General features: G+C 41.4%; 1 protein-coding gene across 1 annotated transcript in view; it reads left to right on the top strand.

Annotated features, from left to right (window-relative positions):
- large1 (LARGE xylosyl- and glucuronyltransferase 1) overlaps positions 1-24,200 on the top strand; it is a 63,519-nt gene that overhangs the window by 27,447 nt on the left and 11,872 nt on the right. Inside the window, exons 6-10 of the mRNA XM_053415438.1 lie at positions 13,418-13,522; positions 15,638-15,750; positions 18,132-18,257; positions 19,752-19,907; positions 23,052-23,215. Coding sequence (XP_053271413.1) covers positions 13,418-13,522; positions 15,638-15,750; positions 18,132-18,257; positions 19,752-19,907; positions 23,052-23,215 — 664 coding nt within the window. The remainder of the gene's footprint in view (positions 1-13,417; positions 13,523-15,637; positions 15,751-18,131; positions 18,258-19,751; positions 19,908-23,051; positions 23,216-24,200) is intronic.

The following is a 24,200-nucleotide window of genomic DNA, read 5'->3' as shown; positions in this document are numbered from 1 at the left end:
TGTAACAAATTATTAAATCTTTAAAGTTGTTGATAGTTAAAATTGTTATCATTTGCCCATCAGAGGGAGGCAAACCTATACAAATACTCACCGATCGCACTTGTTCAGGCCCACAGCTATTCACCCGTTATCTGCGGTGATGCACTCTTTTCGAGTGTCTGAAAAGTCCAATTACAGGAGAGCATCTTGCAGCCCTTGTGCTGGACCACAGATCCGTAGGTGGGGGCACATCTGTTAGCTGGAAGGCCACGTTTTCTCTTACTGAAATGTACACTGAATGAACTCTGGCAGCGCTTTCTATGTAGAAAATGTAAGACCAGGCAAATTGTACTTTGGGTCAAGTGTCTTTATGAGATTTTTGAATCTTGGCTTTTCCACAACACTAATCAGGGCCATGTCTTTGGCGATGTGTTTTGTAAGTGCTGCCATGGACACTTTCCTTGTTTTTGTCCAATGGGATTTCTATTCAAATGAAGAAGCCAGAGTAATTTGCTGCAGGGCTTTTTCCTTCAGCGTTTTATTTCAAGTGGGTGGAGATATGGAGATACAAAGATTGAGGCATTTTTTTGGCATTTTTGGTGGGGAAACAAATTTGTGGTACTGCTACGTCTTGTGGCAATGGTTTGGCAGCATATAGTGCATAGGTAGGGTTTTGTTCAAAGTCTTACTTGCGATATCTGAACCACTGCCAAATGAAAGATCGTTGCTTTTTTCCGTCGGAACCATGTCATCCGAGGCCATCTTCAAAACTCTTTTTCCCCCCTCGATGGTTTCTGAATCGCTTCCCTCCTCTCCTGATACACAAATACGCATGCGCATAGGAGAGTTTTCATGATGGGCGGGGGTGTGAGCAGTCTGCAGTGAGAAAGCATTTATCTTTACTTCAATTCTCACCAGCCAGGTGAGGAGTAATGCCTGGTGTTACCCACACAAAGTATTTTATACACATATAACATGGTTACAAGCTTCAGCATCCGTGTTTTTATAGAAAAACCTTGGCACAAACTCTTTGGCTCTAATCATGTATCAAGAGTTTGATCTGGAAGAAAATCAAATCCTTATCTGAAATTGGTTGCAGTAGCAGCATGTTGAGGGTAATGTGATTCATCCTTGGGTCGTCATTGACTCGTTTTTCGGAGTGCTGGCAATTTAGTCCGCGCTGCTGCTTCTCTTCATCGAGACTCTGTGAAATGAAACGCTGCCAGCCATTTCCTTTCCTCATATCTTTCGGTGTGATCACACAGTTAAATATCATGCTTTAAGAGCCGATGACACGTTGACAATAGTGTCAAAGAATCCACTTTACCAGTAGTCACACAGCTTTTACTTTCTTTTGTTCCATCTCTGCTATCTACCACTTACACCCAATTGTCTCAGATGACGTGAGACACAATAGGAGGCAGAGATAGTAGACTAACCCATACGAGATAGTAGACTAACCCATACGCAAACGGAACCTTATCAGTGAACAGGGACTGGGCTTGATATCATTTTGATTGACGTAAACAATAATTGCCCATCTCTGGTGTGATGAAGTCTTTCCACAGAGCTGCTGAGCTGGAACAAGCCCCTCACTTTTTGGGATTGGAATTTTAACCCATCTAGCATCATTCAGCCCCAGGAGCAAGACTGCTGCAAACAGGAGCTTTTCCTCCACAGGTTTCTTTCCCGGGTGGCAAAAGTCATTGCACCTCAACCTCTGCTGAATGAGCTGTTAATGCTCTGGACACTTCTACTCCACATAACATTCATCTTCAAGGGGAAGTCATATACTATATGGTGCAGCTATACGGTATTTGATTCATTTAACAAGGTGCTATCTTGGCGGCACGTTGTTTGGAATCCCAGTTTAGCCAGGGTCTATGTGGATTTACTGGCTTCCTCCCACAGTCCAAAGTCATGCAAACAGGAGTTAGGTTAATCGTAGACTCTAAATTGACAGTTGTGTTAAAATGAGAGTGAAGTGTTGTTTGTCTCTATTTTGGCCTTTCCTTACGCTGGCAACCTCTCGCCCAATGTCAGCTTGAATTGGCTCCAGCCAACCCTCGAAGCATAAGTGGTAGAGATGGACGGATGGACTATCTTAGATGATTAGCAGTTTAAATTGCTAATTTACTGTGGACGCCAACAAAAGTGGTTTTTGAATGGCCTGTATGCCTTTAGTAGATCAACAAACTGGAGAGAGATAGGAAATGTAGGGGATAGAAGAGGAAACACGTGTCGTAGAAAATCTGGCCAGCAGGAGTTAAACCAGTGACCTGCCTCACAGAGCATGTGTGTTCATGTGGTACGTGCCCTTACAATTGCCAAATCAGGTTACCCCCAACTTTGTAAAAGTTTAAAGGAATGATGAAAGTGAGAAGAAGAGGAAACAAGCTATACAAACTTCATTTGGAAGCAGTCTCACACTTCAAAGCGAGGGGCCAAATGCCAATTCATTCTGGTCTGCTTTTATTTTCGGATCTGAAAAAATTGATGATTTACTTCTTAACATTTCATTGTCCTGAAAATAACTTACATAATATAATAATATAATAATATAATATATATATATAATATAATAATATAATTTACTGAAATTATTATTTTCCCAGGGAGTTTTAAAGAGTCAAGGTTTTACTATTTCTTTTTTCATGAGTTAATAACTGGATGGTAAAAAACCGCCTTCTTACTGCTCAATGAATAGATGATTAAACTGCTGTCTGGTTGCCTGTAAGCATCACATCTCCTGTGGCATGTTGGAAGAATGGCATCGGCTTTCATTACACACTTTCCAGTGTGAAGCTCGTAAGCTTCAGCTCAGGGCAATGAAAAAAACTGATCTATGGACAGATTTGCAGATCTCCATCCATTAAGGCAACATGTAAAAACTGCCAAATTAGCTGAAGTTTATACCTCACACCTCAGAGTGATGTTTATCATGACACTTTTCCTTTCTAATGGTCCTTTATATTGTCTTTTGATAACACACGTTTCACACAAATTTGCAGATCATTTCATGCATTCATCCCATGTCGTTTACTGTAGATTCCATTGCAGACCCTCATCACACCATCAGCTTCACTTTAGTGCCATTTTAAGGACAATGCAGCACACTCTGCAGCGTCAAGACCTTTGGTTACAATTTGTATAATATTGGGTAGTGATTTCAATACTGATATACTGGTACCAAAGATGGGTGTCAGGCCTGTCTCCAGGAAATGCTGGGGGTTCATTGAAACAGAGAGATGTACGTACCATCATGAAAGTTTCAAAGAATACGTGGCTGCTCCAAGAGCAGCCACGAACCACTTTCAATGCAAGAACCACTTTCAATGCTAATATGACTTTCATTTTTTTTTTTACATATTTATTCAGTCGGTATTTGTAAGCGGATGTCCCTAGTCCCTGTTGAATTTTTTAAGCATAAGAGTACATGTGCAGGAAGGAGATAATGCCAGTGAGGATCAAGGGGAGGGGTGTGGGAATCTACATGATTGTGTAGGTTATTGATGATGGAAGGCTTCGCAGATGTAGATTGTCTCCAGAGTCTTTCTTTCAAAATTCTTTGACTGAAACGTCGTCTTGCATCCTTAGATTTACTCCCTGATCGGACTATATCTGCAGGGAGAATTTCCAGAGTGTGAATGCTGGTTCTGGATTTTGTTCTTTGAACAATTTTCAATAGGATCATAGTCAGTGTGCGCAGAAGATATATGCATTAAACCCAAACTAAACATGTTCTGCTAATGTGGATAGTATATGGGTCACCATGGCAACATCCTGCACTACATTATGACACCATGCTTTCCCTCTTCCCATGGCTAAATGCAATCAACGGTACTAATGGCAGATGATTCTTTGGCAGTGTAGCCGTCCAAACTACCTGTCCTTGAATTAAGAACACTTAAGTGTATTACAGTTTTCTAAGAGCATGAGACATCCCTTAGCTTTTTTGTCAGCAGTTCAATCCTCATGTGATAGAAATGCTTTTTAGCTGATCACTTTGTGTTCAAGGGCCCTGGGACGGAGGAAGTGAGTTGCTTTGTCATGCCAGCTCACTAACTAGCCTCTTGTTTTACCTGTTGGTTTTTTAAAGCTTTATGACTTCATGCGGTCACTCTGGACATTAAGAAAATTCAACAGTAAAGAAAATGTGGTCTGTTCATTCACAGAAGACAGTTTAACATGTCAAAGTATTGTAAAAAACCACAGGTGGATGTAACAAGATGAATGGCTGAGTTAAATTTTGTGGCTTTTTCGTTCAGGTATTCATGTTGACTCACTTTGGCAAATAGTAAATAGAAGGGAGATACTCTGTTGACCAAGTAAGCAACACCTTTGCTTTTCCTACCATGACTAGTCAAAATGTCTGTTGTGAAAAAAAGAGCGATATATCATTAATGAGTACATAAGTGATGAGTAAAATTGATTAAAAATGCTGCTTAACTTAGTTTGATGTAAAACTCGGATGTGGTTGTACAGGTGCTGCAGTAGTTAGTAGGTTTGGTACACTGGAGACTCAAAATATCCATAGGTGAGAGTGTGAATGGTTGTTTGTTGTCTGTGATAGACTGGCACGGGGTACACCGCCTTTTACCCAATGTCATATGAGATTGCCACACACCCCTTGGTGACCCTTAAAAGGATAAACTGGCTGGCTGGCTGATTGCAATGCTAGCTGGCTAGCTGAATGCATGGATTGATGGGTAATTTGTGCACAGAGGATACTGAGATTTAAGTGAAAATGTAATGTTTTTCTGCTACATAAATAACTGTTCTCCCTCTTGAGGGCAAAATTGGGACATATGTGTTTAATAGGTTTTCGTTTTTTATAAAGTGCCCAGTAAGCAAGTCAGAATGATATCCTGTTGATGGAGAACTTCTCCATTGGGTGACAGTGACATGAATCAGACAACAGCCCGACATCAAGAGCCATAGATTTTACACTACAACCACTAAAGCAAATGGCTGCTTCTTATCTACAAAGACACATGTCTCCTCTTGAACACTGATTGTTTGCTCGTGGTACTAAACAAGCAACTACTTAAACAAGATGAACTGCGGACATCAGTGTGCAGACAACTTAGAGAAAACAATAACTTTCAAATAAAGCCCCAAAAGTTTAGCTGATGAATAAGTGGATAACAGCATCGACAACAAAACACTGTCTGGCCAAGGTCAGTTTGGCTGTGGCTCAGCTGTTTAACACAGACACACACACACATGCACCAGACCGCCCACTCAGGAGCTTAGAAACTGCAAAGAAGAACTTCTGAGAGTCTCACTGACCTTTTCCATGCCTTTGCAAAGCTGCAGCTCAACACATCGTGTTTCAGATTTTCCTTCTGTGCTTCCATCCCACCTTCAAGAACACATCAGGTCAGAACGCTTTGTGGATCTCCCTTCGAATTAGGCAGTGGCTCAAGGATGAAAAGATTTTATTTTGGGTGTCAGAGGTAAAGATCACTGTGACCTGACAAAAGACATGGTCAGCATCATTTACCGTAAATTCCCTCATGTAAGCCGCTACTTTTTTTCACACGCTTTGAGACTGCGGCTTTTACAACGATGCAGCTAATTGATGGATTTTCATAGTGTTGCAGGTATGGCCTGCCACTTTAAGAAATTTGTTGTGTGTGTGACGTAGTGCACCTGAGAATTGTGGGTAGGGCACAAACATGTTGTATGAGTACGAGTCATATCAGACCAATGAAATTACCGAACAGGTCACAGTGGACCAATGAAACTGTTTCGGCAAACTAACTCACACTTAATTCTTCAGATCACCCATTTTGCGCTTGATGCACACACCCTCATCATGGAAAAGACACGAACAAATGCATATGATGCAGCTTTCAAGTTAAAAGCGATCCGTCTGGCTGTCGAAGAAGGAAATAGAGCTGCTGCACGTACGCTCATGATTCTGAGATGCTAGCGACGGCAGCATGAAGAACTGACTCGTAATTTTGGATGTTACTGGCATTTATTTAATTAAAAGTTTTAAAAAAATCTTTCTTGCCGTGTTAATATCTCATGTTTCAACGGAGACACCTGCGGCTTATAGACAAGTGCGGCTTATTTATGTACAATTTGGCCATAGCACAAGGATTATTACGCTTACTATCACATCTACTACCATAACATCTCCAAATTCTTCTCTAAATGTATTGCATGTGCCTAGAAAGACATGGACATTAACTGAAACTTGACTGTTTGCTGCAGGCGTACAACTGCAAGGCAGTAATTCTAGGTTTGACTCATAAAATATAAATTCAGTCTTAGTATACACAATACATACAGAAACTGACAGAAGGAGGTTACAGATTGTAGTGCAGGGTGAGACTCCTTCACTGTTTTCCCTTGAGTATTGAAAATGGAGCACTGGTGGTTGTTCTTTATCAATCATGAATGCCAAGAATCAAGCGTATCACTTAATAAGAAAGCAAATTGTCCTTTTTGAGATTTAAAACAAATATTTATTTTTGTTTTCGAGCTTTCTCATCACCAACATGTTTATTTTAACAATCTAAATTGCACTCAAACGTTCCACTATATATTCTAAATTTGGACTCATTTTGAACTTAACATTATTCATAAAGATCTGTTAAATATCCGGATATTACTCTGGTGTTATGAGTCAATTATGTCCCACAAATTCAGTCGGAGGATGCTTCATATTTTCTCCTGTGACCACTGAGCGGGTCACTGTGGCTGCTCTTTATTCATCTAGTAGAATCATGAATGACATGAATTCAAGTTTAGTTTCTGATTAAATATGTTTGAGATATCCCATTTTATGCAATTTCTGTATCTTTGTGGCTAAAGGTTGAAACATGCCCATTACACTGAACTGGGCCCACCCTATAGATTGTATAGCTTTTAGTGAACATATGGAATAAAGACTTTCTCTCGATCAAAGAACAAAATGTTTCACCCCTGTCCCCCTCAAGGCCAGACAAAAAGAAAATGAGATGGCGTAAGTGGGAGACAGTAAAAGCTTGTCGGTCAGATTGGATGCTGTTCAGTTTCTCTCAGTTAAACACACATTGGACATTATCTGCTGTGAAGTATTGGAACTGAAGTGTGTGTGTGTGTGTGTTGGGGGGGGGGGGGGATGTTATTGGCTTTCACTGGACCCAGTCAGGAAAATCTCAGGGTCGACAGTATGAGCCTACAATCGTGACGCACAAGTCATGTCAATCTCATTCCCATTTCTCCCTGAAGCTCAGTATGTTTAATTTATTATTAAAAGGCCCTGGGCTTTGAAACAGAATGGCCAATCACACCTGACACATCGGCCGATCACAACTGTCCTTTTTACCCACTTTTCAATACACAATTAAGTGCTACTGCAGGGACCTAGTATATAACTGCAAATATTAGAATATTCTGTGGTAATGCAGGTAGTGTATCTTTGTTTTAGTGTCGTGTGTAGAGAGAGGTAATAGAACTAAATAAACATTGGCATTGAACAAAGTGTGTGGTTTGCTAATTTGTCCAATATTGATGTCCAGCTCTGGCAGCAGGATGGGAAGTTTAACTAGAAAACTATGGGTGAGGATCAGAGGGGCACTGGGCCCAGTCCCAGTCTGATTGGCCTCTGAAGCACCACGGTCTTGTCACTATTCTCTGTAAGGACAAGTAAATGTCAAAAAATGGGGCACTTCAGTATTTAATTAGTATTTATTTTATTAAAAAAGGGCTTTTACATATCATATGTTTTCTAGGCACATGAGTTTAAAATGCAATAAATCTGAAATTCTGAAAGAGTTATTTTAAAACCCACAAGTGATTTTTCACTAGCGCTCTAACAGGGAACAATTTGCCGAATATATTTAATATGTGTGTGTTTGCTCACAGCAGCTACTGGCAAACAAGGAAGTACTTTACTGAAGATGGACTTGCGTTTAGATTGTGAACATTGATGCGTTTGTGTCAAATGTGGCCTATTTATTGCCCTAGATCTAGAAATAAATCTTAGGTCTGCCCCAAACAAAACTTTAAGTTACGGTGATGTGGCAGGATAATGTCCTGTTTTTATAGAATGTGAAACAATTATATCTCTCCTTAAATTGAATATCTGATGTCTGATATCTGAATATCTCATAATTGTTGTATAGTTTTTTCCAAACATAATTTCCAACGTTTGTTTCAGTCAATTATGTTCCCACACTTTCGAAAATTACGTAAAATAACATGAAATAAGAGATATTCACTGCAACAAACTGTTCCACTTTGTAGTGCGTTACGTCAGAACAAACTATTCACTACTTTTACTTGGATCAAGAGCTTGGACAACAGTTTTTTTACATTATCCATCCTTGGTATGCCCAGGTCAGCAAATATCTCCAGACATAAATAGGTTGCTACATAATCGCTGACAGAGAATTCCCTGTTCTCACATGTCGAGTGTACCTCTGATGCTCCATGCGAGTAGCAGTAGAGGAGGATGCGTAGACCGATTGAAGAGTGCATGTGTGGCCTGCTGACCCTGACATTCATCTTTCTAAATCAGCGCCACTGACACCGCAGTAAAGAATTCCCTCTCATTCCCATGGTGCCCTGCCACAGTCCATTGAGGAACATGCATCAGCCACCAGCAGGCTGGGAGTGGATGCCCTGAGGTTTGCTGTGTGCGGTCTTTGCTTTGTGGGAAATGCGTACATCCAATTATGTCCACCTCTGTAATACATTCTGCCCAGAATGCAGTTGCTAAATAGCAAATATTGGCTTGAATTCCTCAGGGGCTCCCAGGCCAGGTAGCCTGTCGATAAATGATGGATCAATAACAGCTAAACAGGATAATTTGAATTAATCTGTATCGAATATCCAGTATGTGTGGCTGACAGCTTTGCTTGAATACAGAGAAGAGTGTGAAAAGTCTGCCATTTTTGACAGAGTATTATCCAGAGGTAGATTATTGCAGAGCAGAACATTTTCTCTTTGTTGAAAAAGAGTGGAGCTGTATTGATTTAGTTTTTATTTCTTGCTTCATGACTTACTCACCTGGAAACAGATTATATGACGGAGCAGATGGTTAAGGCATCACGGTCAGTCACACACAGTTTTTATCATTTTGAATGTTTGGATTTAGTCACACATTTTTATCAGGAAGCTAGTCCTGTCAAAGCCGAAAAATGCATCAACACTTTATGCTCATTTAAAAAATAATGACACATATTACAGATTTGCCACCATTTACATATAAATTCATACAGGGCATCTTTGTGCAGCACATTCTCAATCGGACACTCATACCCTGCTGGCACAGATATCAGGGGCAAGTTGGGGTACAGTGTCTTGCCCAAGGACTCTTCAGTGTGCTGAATGGGGGATCGAACCGCCGACCTTCTGTATAGTGCACAACCTGCACTCAGCCACAGCCGTTCATTAATCACACTGACCTTTTCATTTTGCTTCTTTGAAACAGAAACAGTTCCATAGAGAAAGATGCTTTCAAGTAATTTCTTATTATTATTTGAATTATTACTTGCCCATCCACAGAGAACGCCACACTTCTATGCTGTGTGTAACTTTCCAGGCTCAGTCAGCTCATTAATTTGGTGCAAACTCTGCACTCATCAGTCTTATATCCAGCCACAGCAGCAGGGTTAGGGTTGGGGTGCAGGGTTAGGGCAGGCAGCTGTTTCCAGTGTAAACGTCTCTAAAAACCCACTGTTCACATACCTGCTCAGCAGCAAACAGCAGTCAGGGAGCAGCTGGTGAACACGCTGGAGTCAACCAGTTTTATTTGTTCATCACTTTAGAGCTCCACCTTGTCATTCTCCATGCACCCTTACTGGATCGATTCATACTTTTGAAGGCCGCTAACTCTTTTTTTAAAGGTACACCATTGATGCATTGTTGTGTTGCAGATGCTCTGGGATAATTTAATAAGATATTTCCTGTATATTAAAACGTTATATTTATATTATGTTGATTGAGACACCTCATGTGGATTAGACTAGGTTTGAATGTAGAATTTCCACAGTATTACTATTTGGCATCAAAACTCTGACCTTGTGACTCCCGACAAAATTACCCTAAGCTCAGCAGCAGAGAGTGAGCAGTGCCAGAGGGGGGGGGGGCTTTCAGGCTTTGTTTCAAAGCACTCCACAGATGCTGCATTGTACTCCTATAATATGATTGGGCTCAAAATGAAAAGCTTAAATCAAACAAAACCAAATCAAATTCAAAATCGATACAGCAAAACCTAAGATACTGTTTTACTTATGTCAAACCCTGGCCCTTACACCACTCATATTGCAGCCCAAACACTAACAGGTGTGTTTTGCAAGTCGGGTTGGGGACATTTTTTGATTCACTTTCAATAACCACGCTTATTAGATCTGTACTTTATTAAACCAATAGGTAGAATCCTATGACCTACTGTATTTATGTAATGTTATTTTAATATATTTTTTAATTAGCATGGCTTTAAGACAGAGGCAGGGGGTTTATTGTAATGATGCTGTAATGGAATCTGTTTTAAATAAATGACAACACATATCAAATGTATAACTAAGTATCGTGAGAGTATTAAATTGGGAGATAAGTATTGTCGGATGCAGCCTTGAGCAGAGATGAAAATCAGCCGACAGAGGATCTTTGTAACTACCAGACTTTTCATTTTCAAACTTTTAGTCTTCACATCCTGCCGACACTAACTCAAATGATATTGAGGCCATTCATCAGACTTCACAGTTCTCTCTCTGGAGACACAAACACAGCCCTGACATCGTGAAATGTGTTCCCCTTTTAGCTTTGGCCTTTAAGATCTATCTGTAACTGAACCCGGAGAGTTAATTTCCCACATCTTTGAAATTGTCCTCTCCAAATAAGGAAGGCAGACATCCTGCACATTTAATTGCGTTGGCCGAGATGTCTCACACAAGCACGTTAACGAAAAATACAACATCCACACATTGGAAACACAACCACAGTGGAAGTTTTCATGGATGTTGACAATTAAACAAGCAGGGTTACTTACTGTCTTCAAGTCCTGGATGTAAGAGTTAAGTGACGTTGAGGTGTTACGGTACAGGTGCTTGGAGCATCCAAAAAGCAAGATAACACAATTGTACCTTAACACCTCAAATAGACGAGCATCTCATTTGAAGTGGCGACTGATTTGACTGGGTTTTCACAAATGACAGCTAACTTGGCAGCAGTGTTCATTTCACTGTCAACACCTGTGGCCACTCGCTTCCATTGTGATTGCGTTTCAGTTGTGTGGTTTTTGTGGTTGTGTTGTGGATTTGCAGTCGTGTTGTGACTTTTGCATTCACGTTTTTCATTTATGTGCTCGTGTGGGATGTCTAAACTTCCATATTTAACACTCTGTGACATTTAAAATTGCATGTGATCCAGGAAAAATAGATGATAGATTCCAACACGATTAAAAAGTCATTAACTGTAATGAATCACACAGTGTTATTACTTCATTACAATAAAAATTATTAACCATCATAAAACTGTTTATTAGAATATAAACAGACAGGATCTGCAGTGCACTTTGATTCCTACCACTGCTAGCATTGATATTATGGACTTTTTGTTAGTTGAGTCACCTGTGCTTCCCAGTAAAAGGGGGCAGTGTATTGTTTCTGTGCTCTAATTGTCCTGCTCAGTCGTCACCTTGATGGCAGATCTGTGGTCTTTGTTTTGCAGCCCTTCTAAAGGCTGCCTGCTCCAATAGGCTGTCATTAATCTTCCTTACAACCTTCATTAAAGCTGCCACCTCTACACCCATGCCCGCACTCGGGGTTCCTATCTCCTCCCTAATGCCTATCTCCTCGACCTTTATCTCTGCCCAGCATGCCTTCTATAATCTGTCACCCTGAAGCCCACGTACACCCCTCCCCTCTCGTCCCTTCGCCTTCTGGATCTTTCTTCTTTATTTCATCCCACCTCCTGTCCTCTTTTCTACCTAATGTCTAGTGGCCCGGAAAATCCAAATTCATAAGAGCGGAGTGTTAAATTCAATTTCCGCCTTCTCCCATGCCACTTGTATGCCATTTGTGAGGTGTGCGCTCCAAGTTTGCTGATGACTCAGACATAAAAGCCCGCTTTTTGCGAGGATTGCGTTTCTTCTGGCTCGGTGTAGAACTAGATAACCCTGAAGTTTCTGAAACCATCTTCTCTGATGATCTGCTGATGAGCTGCAAACTGCACAGACCTGCAGATCAACAGCACATCGTGACTCAATTGCCTTCTTCAACTAAAACCACCATAGCAACAAATGGCAAAAATGTATTTGTTTTTAAAGCTGCTATCCTTAAATATCATGACTGTGATGTTGAGTGTTGCTGTGGTCAGTATCTGAGTGTTGTAGATCACATGTGCCTACACAGGCCTATGTTTACAGCTATGGAGTAACAGTCGGTCCTCTCCTTGAAACATGTGCTTGACTTTGTAAATCAGATGACTAAATAGTTACTGTTTAGGTATCTTTTCTGTGTCAAATCCATGCTGTTGCCATAGCTACAGCACATGTGTATTTGCCGTGTAAGTAGCCCAGTGCCCTACGCTGTAGCTCAATATGCACTTATCTAGACATTTAACCAGGCGTCATTGCGATGCAGACCAACTGTGATTGGTCAGCTTGTTGTCCATGAAAATGCTCCTGCCTTCTGCCTCCATCAGTTTGGTGGTCATGGACATAATGTCCTCCGGCGTCTTCTCTCTTGCTTGCATTGCAGCGACTTCAGAGCATTTACTAGCTCCAACTGAAGCAGTGTGTTTTGTATAACTTGTGTTTCGATGTTGTAACTGCAAACAGTGCAGGACACTGGCATAGGCTCTGCATTGATCCTCCTCAGCAGCATTAGCCAGGCTTTAGTCTGCGGAATCATTTGACACCTCCGAGTGAGGATCAAAGGAAACTTTAGGCTTTCTTCTCTGCTGCTTTGTTTCTCAGTCAGCCGTCAGTGTGCGACGTTTGAACAGACACACTCCTATTTTGATCAAACCATCCATCCTCACAAGGTACATAATGGCTCAATGGACATTTTTTATTATTTTCCTGTGTTTATGAAGTAATGTTTCGGGCTCTGGTCTACAACTCACTATCGAACCTGTACTGCTTCTGTGTGGACACACACAGAGCCCCAGAGCTGCTCCTGCTGCTCCACTAATGTGTTCACATGGTGCTAATGTCAATCACCTGCATGAAATACTGAATGTCAAAGGCAGTACTTTAACAAGTGTAGCAAGTAGAGGAGAATGAAAAGAATGTCATTGATGAAATGGTAGGCCATGAAAGAAAATTCAAATTTGAAGAACCAAGCCAATAGGTCTAAAACCTTAAGGACACAAGTAACTATAAAATAAACAAATATGGACTAATATCTAAATATTTGCTAAATAAAAAAGAAGGTTCAGTGAATAAAGTTTAAGTGGGAAAAGCAGTGATGATGTGTTTGCTGTATTTCAGGTCAGCAGGTTCTGGGTCTGGTGGAGAACCAGAGTGACTGGTACCTTGGGAACCTGTGGAAGAACCATCGGCCCTGGCCGTCTCTGGGCAGAGGCTTCAACACCGGTAAGTTCTTGATGACATAGCGCTGGTATAGAGACATTAAAAGTCTGTTTGTGCTCATTGCTGCTGGAGTCATTGTTCTGACTGTGCAGACACTCTAGTGTGTCGTAACACATCTGGTCTATTTTTACCAGAGCAGCTGTCAGCTTCGAAGTGTGAAACTCACTTGTAAATGTGTACAAATGCTGAAAGTTGACATGCATGTAGCTTGTTAATGAATTTAATACGGATGTGATGAATAATATCTTGTTAACACACTTTATGAAATAACACAGTGATATAACTTCCATAATCCTTTGAGAAGAAGCTTTAAAAAACAGCGAACACTCCCGGAGTTGTTGTCGTCCAAAAGCAGAACTTAAAATACAAAAATTCTGAACTTCCAAAGTTAAAGAAATATATAGCTCCTTTTTTTTTTAGGTCCATATAAACAATGTAAACAGTCTCATATATCTAACAGTAAAATCGGTATATCTGCAAACCAGTATAAAAGTGGTAAAGACTTACATAAACATTGTATAAGGATCAATATAAGACAGCTTCAAAAATAAAAGAATAAAAAATATACATGGTTCTTTATACTATTGATAGTAATAGCTACACAACACGACTGACAAAATGAATATTCTCATTAATCTGTTTAGACTGTGGCATTATCAATGGATTCTTATTTTGGCTGGCCTGTAGCCCTCTGATAAATGTCATGATATAATTTAATCATTTTGTCAAACAGTAACATTCTGCTGCGCTCAAAAGTTAAAACTTTTCAAACAGTGTAGCATATATTGAATGTTTGAGACAGCGTTCAGCTCAAGTGAGGCTCTTGAATGCTTTTCTGGTTTGTAATGAAGAAACACTGTTTGGCCACTGTGTCAATAAACAGTTCCTTGAGTCACAAACCGTATGTGTTTCTATAAGATTACGTAAACTTTGTTTGATACTTTTACACATATTTCCCACTGAAAACTGTGACAGTTGTCATGCTTTATATCTTTATTATGGGTAAGCTCACACTGTGATTGTGTTGGTGTGTTACACCATCCGAGAGAATTTGAGGGAAACTTAAGCTCAAAGAACTCAGTCTCCCTGTTCTAAATAAATAACAGTGAGTGTGCAGTGAAGCAGGACACAGTCATTGATGGAATTTGCCGGCATCCAGCAGGCTTGTTAAAAGTTGTATGAAAACACATTTTCAGTAAGGTGCAGGGTATAATTCACAGAGCCTCAGAGCTGCTGATAGTGGAATGGATTGGATTCCATTACACGTTGCTATTATTTCCCCCCCTGACTTTATATATAAATATTTTTTCCTCCATCAAATCCAGCAGCTCTTTCCCTTCAGGAGACATATAGCTCTCGTTGTGCTGTTTTGAGCTCGAGGATAAACTTTATATTGAATATAACCCAGAACAAACAGTGTGGCCCACTGCGTTGTGAATTTCAGCGGGTGCAGTGTAAACTCCCCCGGACACGTCTGTGCTGTAAAGGTTCAGTGCTCCGCTCTTCAGCCTCCCGTGAGTGTGACTGAAAAGCAAATCTCAGGGACAGAAAGGCGTGTGTTGCGTTTAGGCAGAACAGCAATTTGACAGGAGAACCTCCACTTCGGCTGCGGCTGGTCGGCTTTGTGGCAGTGACCGTGGCAACATACGGGGGGCAACGGCAGTGTGTGAAACATAGTTAGGTTGCTCCAATCCCCGGAAATGATTCACCGAGTCTGTCTTCTGAACACTGGCAGCTGGATGTTATTCGAGGCGACTGGGGAAAAAAAGCTTTGTCAGCGAAGGAACTTAGAAGATTTTGTTTTTTGAATCTTCCTGTTTGTGGCAGGTGCTGGGGGGGGGGGGGGGGGGGTTGAGCGGTGAAAAGCACATGAGCCTCTGAGAATAATTTGTGTTTCCAGGAGGATTTGAACATGTTTACTCCACCCAGTGCCAGTCTGTCTGCAAGCTTAAAGGCGACAGCTTTATCTCAGAAAATACAAGACTGTGATTCAGAGCCTCATGATGGGAATTTATCACCTTTACCAGGCAGCAAGATACTAATCTCTCTGTTTCTTAAGCTACCGTGTCTCTGCCTGCGTGTTTGTGTGTTTGCATAATGTGTACGTGTGCTTTCCAGGGGTGATTTTGCTTCTCCTGGATCGGCTACGGAAGCTCAGATGGGAGCAGATGTGGAGGCTGACTGCAGAGAGAGAACTAATGAGCATGCTATCCACCTCGCTGGCAGACCAGGTAACAATCCTCACATCACACATGGGCAAATTTGTCCCCTTTTGGCAGAAGTTGCCGTTTCACACGCACAAATCACAACATCGCCTGGACCGGAGCCAGCTCTGGCAGACAAGTTAGACTCGGACAACCTGTGCTGTTTATTCAGCTTTGTGCATAAAATCACACCAATGGGGATAACAACACATATTTTAAGATGGTTTGTTCTTGTAGGTGTTGCGTTCAGTTGTTACATGTGTAAGGGACTGATAGATTTTAATTTAGAGTCTTTATTCATCCAAAATAAAAATAAATTTTAAATATAGGACAAAGCCCTAAGTCTTTAGAACACCACTGCTGTGAAGTCGGGGTTAGTTAATGTGTGGGTGATTTCGGACACAGCCAAACCCTAATGACAGATGTGAGCTGACATAGGTAGAGCTGTCCAACTGTAATGGGGTCCCTCAAGGTAGATGTGAATTCCAGGTCTGAACAGGGCTTTAAAATATTTATACTCCAGTAAATTGCAGGCGGAGGTTTATTTTGTGTTTTGTGAGGTACTTTCCAATGTTAATTTGATCAATAAAAAAATCTCAACTCCTAATAATAAGTCATACCTTAGCTTGTGCAGTCTTCCTAACATAGTAAAGGTCATAATCTGAGCGCTCGGCGAAGGGTTTCTATTATCGCAGAGCTCATCTTGATTACAGGTGCATTTATGATATTTTAACTCAACCTTCATTAAGCAAGGTCCTGCAAGGTATGCAGTTTGGAAAATGAGCAGGGCTTTGGAAATTGTTTCAGCATTCCTTCTGCTGCATGAGCTCTTCCAATGGACAATCATCCCTCTTTATCACAGCCTTCATTATGTGGCTATAGAGGTTTTATGCCTCCCATTACAGGAGTGGAATGTGTCTCGTGAACCTTCAAAACCTCAAATTGCTAAAATGTGTCTCCTTTGTAACACAAGTGCATCCACTCAAAGCTACTTCAAGTGTGCAGCCTTACCGGTTGTAATGACACATAAATTAAGAGTAACACCTTGAACATCTGGAGACGTACAAAACACAGACAGCGCAGAGGAGGAGTCAGTAGTGTTAAACTGGCCTCACATCTGGGGAGAATAGTGTCATTTAATTCGAAGCCATCAATTGGGTGATCATTCTTCTCACCCCTAATGTCAGTTGGGATGACAACGTTTTTCATCCATCAAAAGGTATTTTAATGGCCACTTAAAGCTCACAGTACAATCTCATGCTACGCAGCCAAATCCATAAAACATATATTTTTAATTCCGGAGATTGTAAAGTTTAAACCATTCTATATATGAATACAACAAGACAGGAATGATGATAAAGTCAGGGGGAAAAAAAGACCGCAGAGTCATAAAAGAGTTACAAAGACAAACAGACACCGAGGAGACACAAAATAACTGGTAATAAACTTACCAAAGAAGACCATAATCGCTCGCCCTCAGTCCCAGAACAACCACAGAGACACTTAACTGGACCACAAAGAGACTCCGAACCACCACAAAGAAGACACAGAGTGACTGCAAATGAGCACAGTTACCATGGTTACAGGTGTCATTCCCCTCCATTGTGAGGTCAGTGGAAAAGATACTGTTCACCGGCACGAAATGTCCATGTCACTCCGCTCTCAGGGAATGCAACTGTTGTCAGTAAATCAAGTAATCAGTATACACCTTCCCTGCGCTGTCACTGCTCACTCAGCATTAGCACAGCGGTGTTGTCCTACAGAAGCAGGATTCAGTCATCAAATACTGTTTCTAGTTTGAGAGAAGCTGATACCTCAGAATAGCATAGTGATTTATTTCTGTAGGGAACATCCAGAGGAAGATTAAGGTGGCGGATTGTTTTTCAAAGAACCGGCAATAACAGGAAACAAGACAGACCGAGACAAGATGTTCCTTCTTGGTGCAACAGGTCGACTTCTGAGCAAGACTTCAGATATTTTGGGCTGTAGGGGAAAAAGAAGCTCTGATCATCCAGTGTGCTTCCATGTAGGCCGTCAACTAGCAAACTAGAAGAACTGCCTGTAGGGTGCATTACCACACTCTTCACAGATATTATACAAAAGTACCATATCACAAGAATAACTTAAAACAATGATTATTATAAAGTATTCAAAACATGTTGGTCATACTCTCCTATAATTTGGGGAAAGGGTTTGTTAAAAATAATTCGTTTTTTGACCCACATTATTTTACTGTACCTGTCAAATTGGTCTATAGCCAAAACTCCATGCAAACATCAGAGTAAGATCAAATTCAGCTTCATGTGCACATCAAATAAGCCAAAGAGTACGCCTGTAGATGATGAAACATAAGGCAAAGCATGAGGCTCAGTGTGTGTTTTGTGTCTGTTTTGTGTGTGTGTGTGCAGGACATCTTCAACGCTGTGATCAAACAGAACCCGTTCCTGGTTCACCAGCTGCCGTGCTTCTGGAACGTGCAGCTGTCCGATCACACGCGCTCAGAGAAGTGCTACAAGGATGTTTCAGACCTGAAGGTGAGGCCCTGCTGTCCCCGCCGTGAATCCACTCAGTCAGTTCAGACACAAGCCTGTCATTCATCCAGCATCCTCCTCCCCTGTGTCCCTGCTTCTGCCGTGTTAACCCTTTTCGGAAACAAAAGCACAATATGTCTTTCACATTTTTATTTGTGGCGTTTTGTTTGAAGAGAAAGGAATAGACGCTAAAGCATTTCTCCTACACCAATCTCTAGTGTTTACCCAGCACTGTGGAGATAGACCCGCCCTCACAAGATTATCAAAGACCTGACCTGCATTAATCAGATTCTCAAGGCCCACACTCTGATATTTGATTATACTTTATGGATTTTGTAAACCTTGTAAAGAAACACTGTTTTTTTTTTCAGGCTTCAGGGGCAATTGAGGTGTAAGCACTCTGTGTAAGCACAGAAAGAAGTTAAAGTGGCAATTAATGTTTAACAAATGAAAGGAGATAAAGTGGAGTTTTAACCATCTATGTACGTCGATAACACACGAGAATCACCAGTCACACATAAAGGGAACTACGTGCAGGTCTGGGATACAGGATATTGTAAACACTTGGTTCCAGAAGTGAATGTGTAGGATGCAGGAGAAATGGCAGTTGTAGCCTGTCATGGGAATTTCTCAATAGTCAAGCACAAGTCATTACAATGTCTTTCTGGAAGTTTATTTTACATCTGCAGATGGGCATCAATGTACAAGACCATGGAATGGATCTCATACAATGAGCAATGACATACAAGAAAAGCAGCACTTTATACATCTCCAAGCCCCTCCTAGAGAGGAAACAAATGTTATTGATCAACCTCTTTCATGTTAAGCAATAGGTGACCCATATCCTGTCACCTATCTTTCCCAGACCTTTGGAATGTAGCATCTACTGTTCAAGATCCCTTGAGTAGTTTACAAACACAAATCCTCTGTTCTGTTAAGTGATTTGTTTGGTGACCTCGTCAGTGAGGATGTCACATAACAGTCATGAGTGCAACCCCTGACTTCTCAGGCAACATTTGTTATCTTTCGAAAACATCAAAGTACTTCCTCATATCAATCATTGCCCTAATAGTAAAATTTCTATCACATAGCCACTGTGGGACTTTGACAATGCCTCCATGACATAAACCTCCCTGTGCTGTGTTTCCACTTCAGGTATAATGCAGCAATTATAGTCACTTTAGTCAGTAGTCTTTTGCATCCATACTGATGGTAACATGATGGGAACATTTGCTTTTTTGTGTGAATGCATTACAGAACTCTTAGAACACCATGTGACAGCAGGTCAGAGCCGCTTAGAAAGGACCAACAGCATATTAGACAGTGGTGGTCAAAATGATTTGACTCATCATTGTAACATGTGGAAGTACCTGCAAGTACACATTTTAGACTGAGAGTGTTTCCGATGTTTAAATATTTAAAATGCTGTAGTTCAATAAAATCTGAGCAGGATGATATAAACACAACCCTCCTTTACTCTGTGGTTCTTCTAAACAGGTGATCCACTGGAACTCCCCCAAGAAGCTGCGGGTAAAGAACAAGCACGTTGAGTTTTTCCGGAACCTCTATCTGACCTTTCTGGAGTACGATGGCAACCTGCTACGGCGAGAGCTGTTTGGCTGTCCCAGCGAGGCCGACCACAACAGTGAGAACGTAGGTGGAGCTGCTTCTGTAGTTCTGGTTGTGGGGTCCATTCAGTGATGAAGATCAGTACAGGGTATAACAAGTATAACTGTCAAATCCAACTATCACCGCACTCACCTGCTGAGCATTGTTGAATCCCAGATGTATCAAGGGATTAGGGAATTTGTTTGTGCTGTTTATTGGTATAGGATTTAGTTTTTAAGAATTTGAACAGCTTTAATAATTGGGCACTGGTTCTTGAGGCGATTTTGGCTCCACAATGTGGCCTGACATGGCATATGCTCATATTCATAACTTTCATTTGAATTATTACTTGAAAAGGTTTTCATGCTCTAAAGCTTAGAAAACACATCACTTTCTTGTCCATTGCTGCAGCTCCTCTCTTCAGCCTCTGTCTGAAACACATTTTCGCTCTAAGACCCCCATTGCGATGAAGCCCATTATGCTCTGACTGGCCAGCTCACCCACTCTATTGGGATCGGGCCCTCATTGCATGTAGGAAATGTGGACCTCCACTCACTGGCTTTGTTAAGGGACATCACGGTACCGCAGAAGTATCGGCTGGCCACCTTAAGAGGTGTTTCAGGAGCTTCATGTCAGGATTTTCTGTGGGGGAGAGGAGCTTCCTTTATCTCAGACTTTAGACTTCTAAATTTTGAAGAACATTCACAAACACCAAAAACATATACAACACATTATAGGGGAAAAACTGAAAAAGCTAAATATGTGTCCTTTAAAAGACTAGGGTGATTCCAATTACACGTGGACCGGTGAGAACTCACCGAAGAGGTATTGAGAAACCGTTTGAGATCTGATCACTGAGGTGATTTACTCGTCTGTTAATGTCGTGCAGACAAAGCAAGTGTATTGCCTCCTCCTGATGGTTAAAAGGAACTTTAAATTTCTGTAACAGCCACGGTGGTGAAGACAGCTGCTGTTCCTTCAGCTCGTCCTAAGCTGCCCTGATAAAAGAACAGCTGGCTCTGAAGACAGCAACAGTCCTACCGCTGTCAGTCAGTCAGTCAGTGTGGACTGAACAGATGCTAGCTCAAGTGTAACGCTGACAACCTACATCTGCTGCAACAGTGGGTTTGCTCTAATGTGTCCAGGTTAAGGGGAGATGTCTACACAAAGCTCTAAGTACAAACACCATGAATGTCTAGAGAGGGAACAGGCAGGTAGTATGAGTTGGCCATTCAGAACAGGTTTAGCAATCTGCAGACTCTGTTGTATGTTTTAAAATACAGGCTGATCATTCCTTGCACCTTATCACTCCCTGACCTGCTAAATGTCACACATGGCCGGGACTCAGGAACTAGGTTTTTACAGGACAAGCCTCGATGGGGTGTAACAATTATTCAAGTGTCAGCTCTGTGGTCAGCTAATCACATTATAGATTTCCATCGTGATGTGCAAGGCTTTTTTTTTTGTTTTTCTCGCCATCAGTCAATTCCAATGTGTCCTTAACTCAGGAAATAGTTTGCCCACTCAATTTTTCAGAGTTTGAGCAGCGATTTAAATCCCATTAACGTGATTATTAGACTAATGAAGTCACCGAGGGATTGGCTCCGCCGGCACATTGCAGGCCAGGCTCCTTCAGGGCCTCAGTGCCACTTCAGCCCAGTCACTCTCCGCGGCTCCGCGAATCAAACAACGTTCACAGCCGAGCAACGCCACACACCAAGTCCTCCGCTGACAGCCCTTTTAAACACTTCTGTCTAACTCCCCCCACAGCACCGCTCAACTGTGCTCTGCTGAGCTGCAGCGATTCCAGTGTGTTTGAGCTCATCTCCACTTGAATTAAAATCAAGTCAGATAGACCCGAACAGAATGCTGACATCCATAATACATTAGTTGATGTGTTGCTCTATTAACACATCAACTAATGTATTACGGTTGCAATCCTCCATCACTGTTTGTGGGGGACACACATCAGAAAGTTACATGCATATTATTTGCATAACATTATTAACACCCTTAAATTGACTTCCCCTGTAAAATGTATGAAAAAATGGAAATGAGGGAGGAATATGGAAGCTCTGTGTGTAATATTGCTGTCATGTCTTTCTTTTAACAAGGAATGTACTTTCATTTAACAAAGGGAGACTAGGAAGCCAGGTGAGCATATATAGAGTAACTGATTATGGGGGTTGAAGGGTTCAAGCACAGGACCTTCACCCTGGAAGCCATTTAAATTGTTAATCACGTTCAGTTGTCTCTCTGTGTACGAGGTGATTCAAATTGTGCATTAGCTCCTCACATCAGCTCCTCTCTCATGAGGGAGTCTTATGTGCAGGCTTCCTAGTGAAACATTAAAATATGATAATAAGGAAAATAATAGGTCTACTAAATCAATAAGTACAATGTGATTCATACGCCAGACCTCTACAAGGGAAAGTGACCAATCAACCTCCGCAACCATTGTATAAACAGTTTTTCACTCTTTATATCCCCTCACCTGTTCATTCGGGTCTCCTATAGATGAAGGACAACAGCATAATGTTTTCGCTCATTCTCTCATGACCAAAGTTTGTTTATGACTTGACCTGTAATTGGCCCAAGTTTATTTCTAGGTCACATACAGTATATACGATGTTCAATTTAAAATGTTATCCGATTGTGAGTGTGTGTGTTTGGGCTGTGTCCAACTTTCATTCTGCTCGTCCAGTTCTCACACCACATCAGTCTTGCTCTTCCATGCCATGTCAAGTCAGATTAGGACGTGGCAATTTTTATCACAGTGATTTAAACTGTTGGGGATATTTATGTTGTCACTTCCAGCTGTTCAAAAACAAGCAACATAAATCGGTTCACAGGTAGAGATGGTGCCACATACAAACCTTCCTTATGTGGCAGCTTGTACCTGTAGTGAACAGTCTCAAGACTTAACTCCTTGAAAATGTGAGCTGAATTGGATTAGCCAAAAAGGACACGGAAACATCTTTAAGCCTGGTGCAGTTTTTCTACTTGTGAAATCATTAATGATGTTTCTGTTTAAGCAGATTTTTTTGTGCTTTTGATCAGGGTGCAGAATATACCCAGGCAGAGAGGCAGTGGCACTACATGTTGCTGATGCAGCAGACAGCATCTTCAGGGGCTTCCCTCTGGCCCATATACTGCCTCACTCCTGTCTCTTTCCTTTTCTCCCTGCAGCTCCAGAAGACTCTGTCCGAGCTGGACGAAGACGATCCTTGCTACGAGTTTCGCCGAGAGCGATTCACCGTCCACCGAACCCACCTGTACTTCCTCCACTATGAGTACGAACCCAGCTCGGACAATACTGACGTCACTCTTGTCGCTCAGCTCTCCATGGACAGGTAATATCGGATTTGTGGTTGCCTCCCTACTTGTAAGTGAAATACTGCTGTAAATGAATATACCTCCTCCTCCCACCAGGTTTCATGGTAATCAGTTCAGCAGTTGTTCCGTAATCCTGCTAAGTAACAATCAAACAGACAGACAAACAAATGCAGACGAAAACATGACCTAAAGATAATTAAATAGTTTTAAGAAGCCACAACAAATTCTCTTTCAGATTCTAGGCCACTTTGGACTAGTTTAGCAACTACTTATTGTTTTATCACGATTACAATGACGAAACATTATAATCCACACCCCTGACTGGCTTTATCTCCATAGTTGCTATGGAGTTACCTCATGGATGTTGTAAGAATTGGAGCCTTCCACCATACCATACTAATGACCAAGGATCTCTCAGGGACAGAGTTGAAATAGCATAAAGCTGCAGCATGGTTACAGTATCCCTAGCTCGTGTGTCTCTGTGTGTAGGAACCCTTTGAAAGGAAAATTGAAATGGGAATATGCAACGGACACAACAGTACTTCAGGTCCAGGGGTTTCTCACAGTCTGTAGCTCCCTCTTATCATTTGGGACACAAATACTTCCACCACCTTCAAAGCTGACCGCTCACCCAGTTAGAGGAACTAGGGGAAGTTCATGCCTTTATATTCAATTACAAGACTCATCACATAGCTAGTAGTCTGTGCAGTGCAAAGGGGAAGCGGTGCAGATGACTGGGACGGGATTTGCTCTTCGTGGTTCTGCTTTTACCAGACATGCATCCATGAATAATAATCCTTTACAGCTGTTTCCATGCACATGCACACACAGATGAAAGTGCCTCGGGCTCAAAGTGTTCACATGCAAATATTCAGGATAATATTTCATGTAAGGGGGGGTCATGTAGAAACAATAAAGCCGAATGGATGTCACTGTTCTCCTAACTCCATGCTGAGACACAATGAGGACTATTGACAAATCTTGACAATATTGACAAAATAG

Source organism: Pleuronectes platessa, chromosome 22 (genome assembly GCF_947347685.1).
Source record: "Pleuronectes platessa chromosome 22, fPlePla1.1, whole genome shotgun sequence".
Taxonomy (NCBI): Eukaryota; Metazoa; Chordata; class Actinopteri; order Pleuronectiformes; family Pleuronectidae; genus Pleuronectes; species Pleuronectes platessa.
This window is presented reverse-complemented; position numbering and strand designations above follow the sequence as displayed.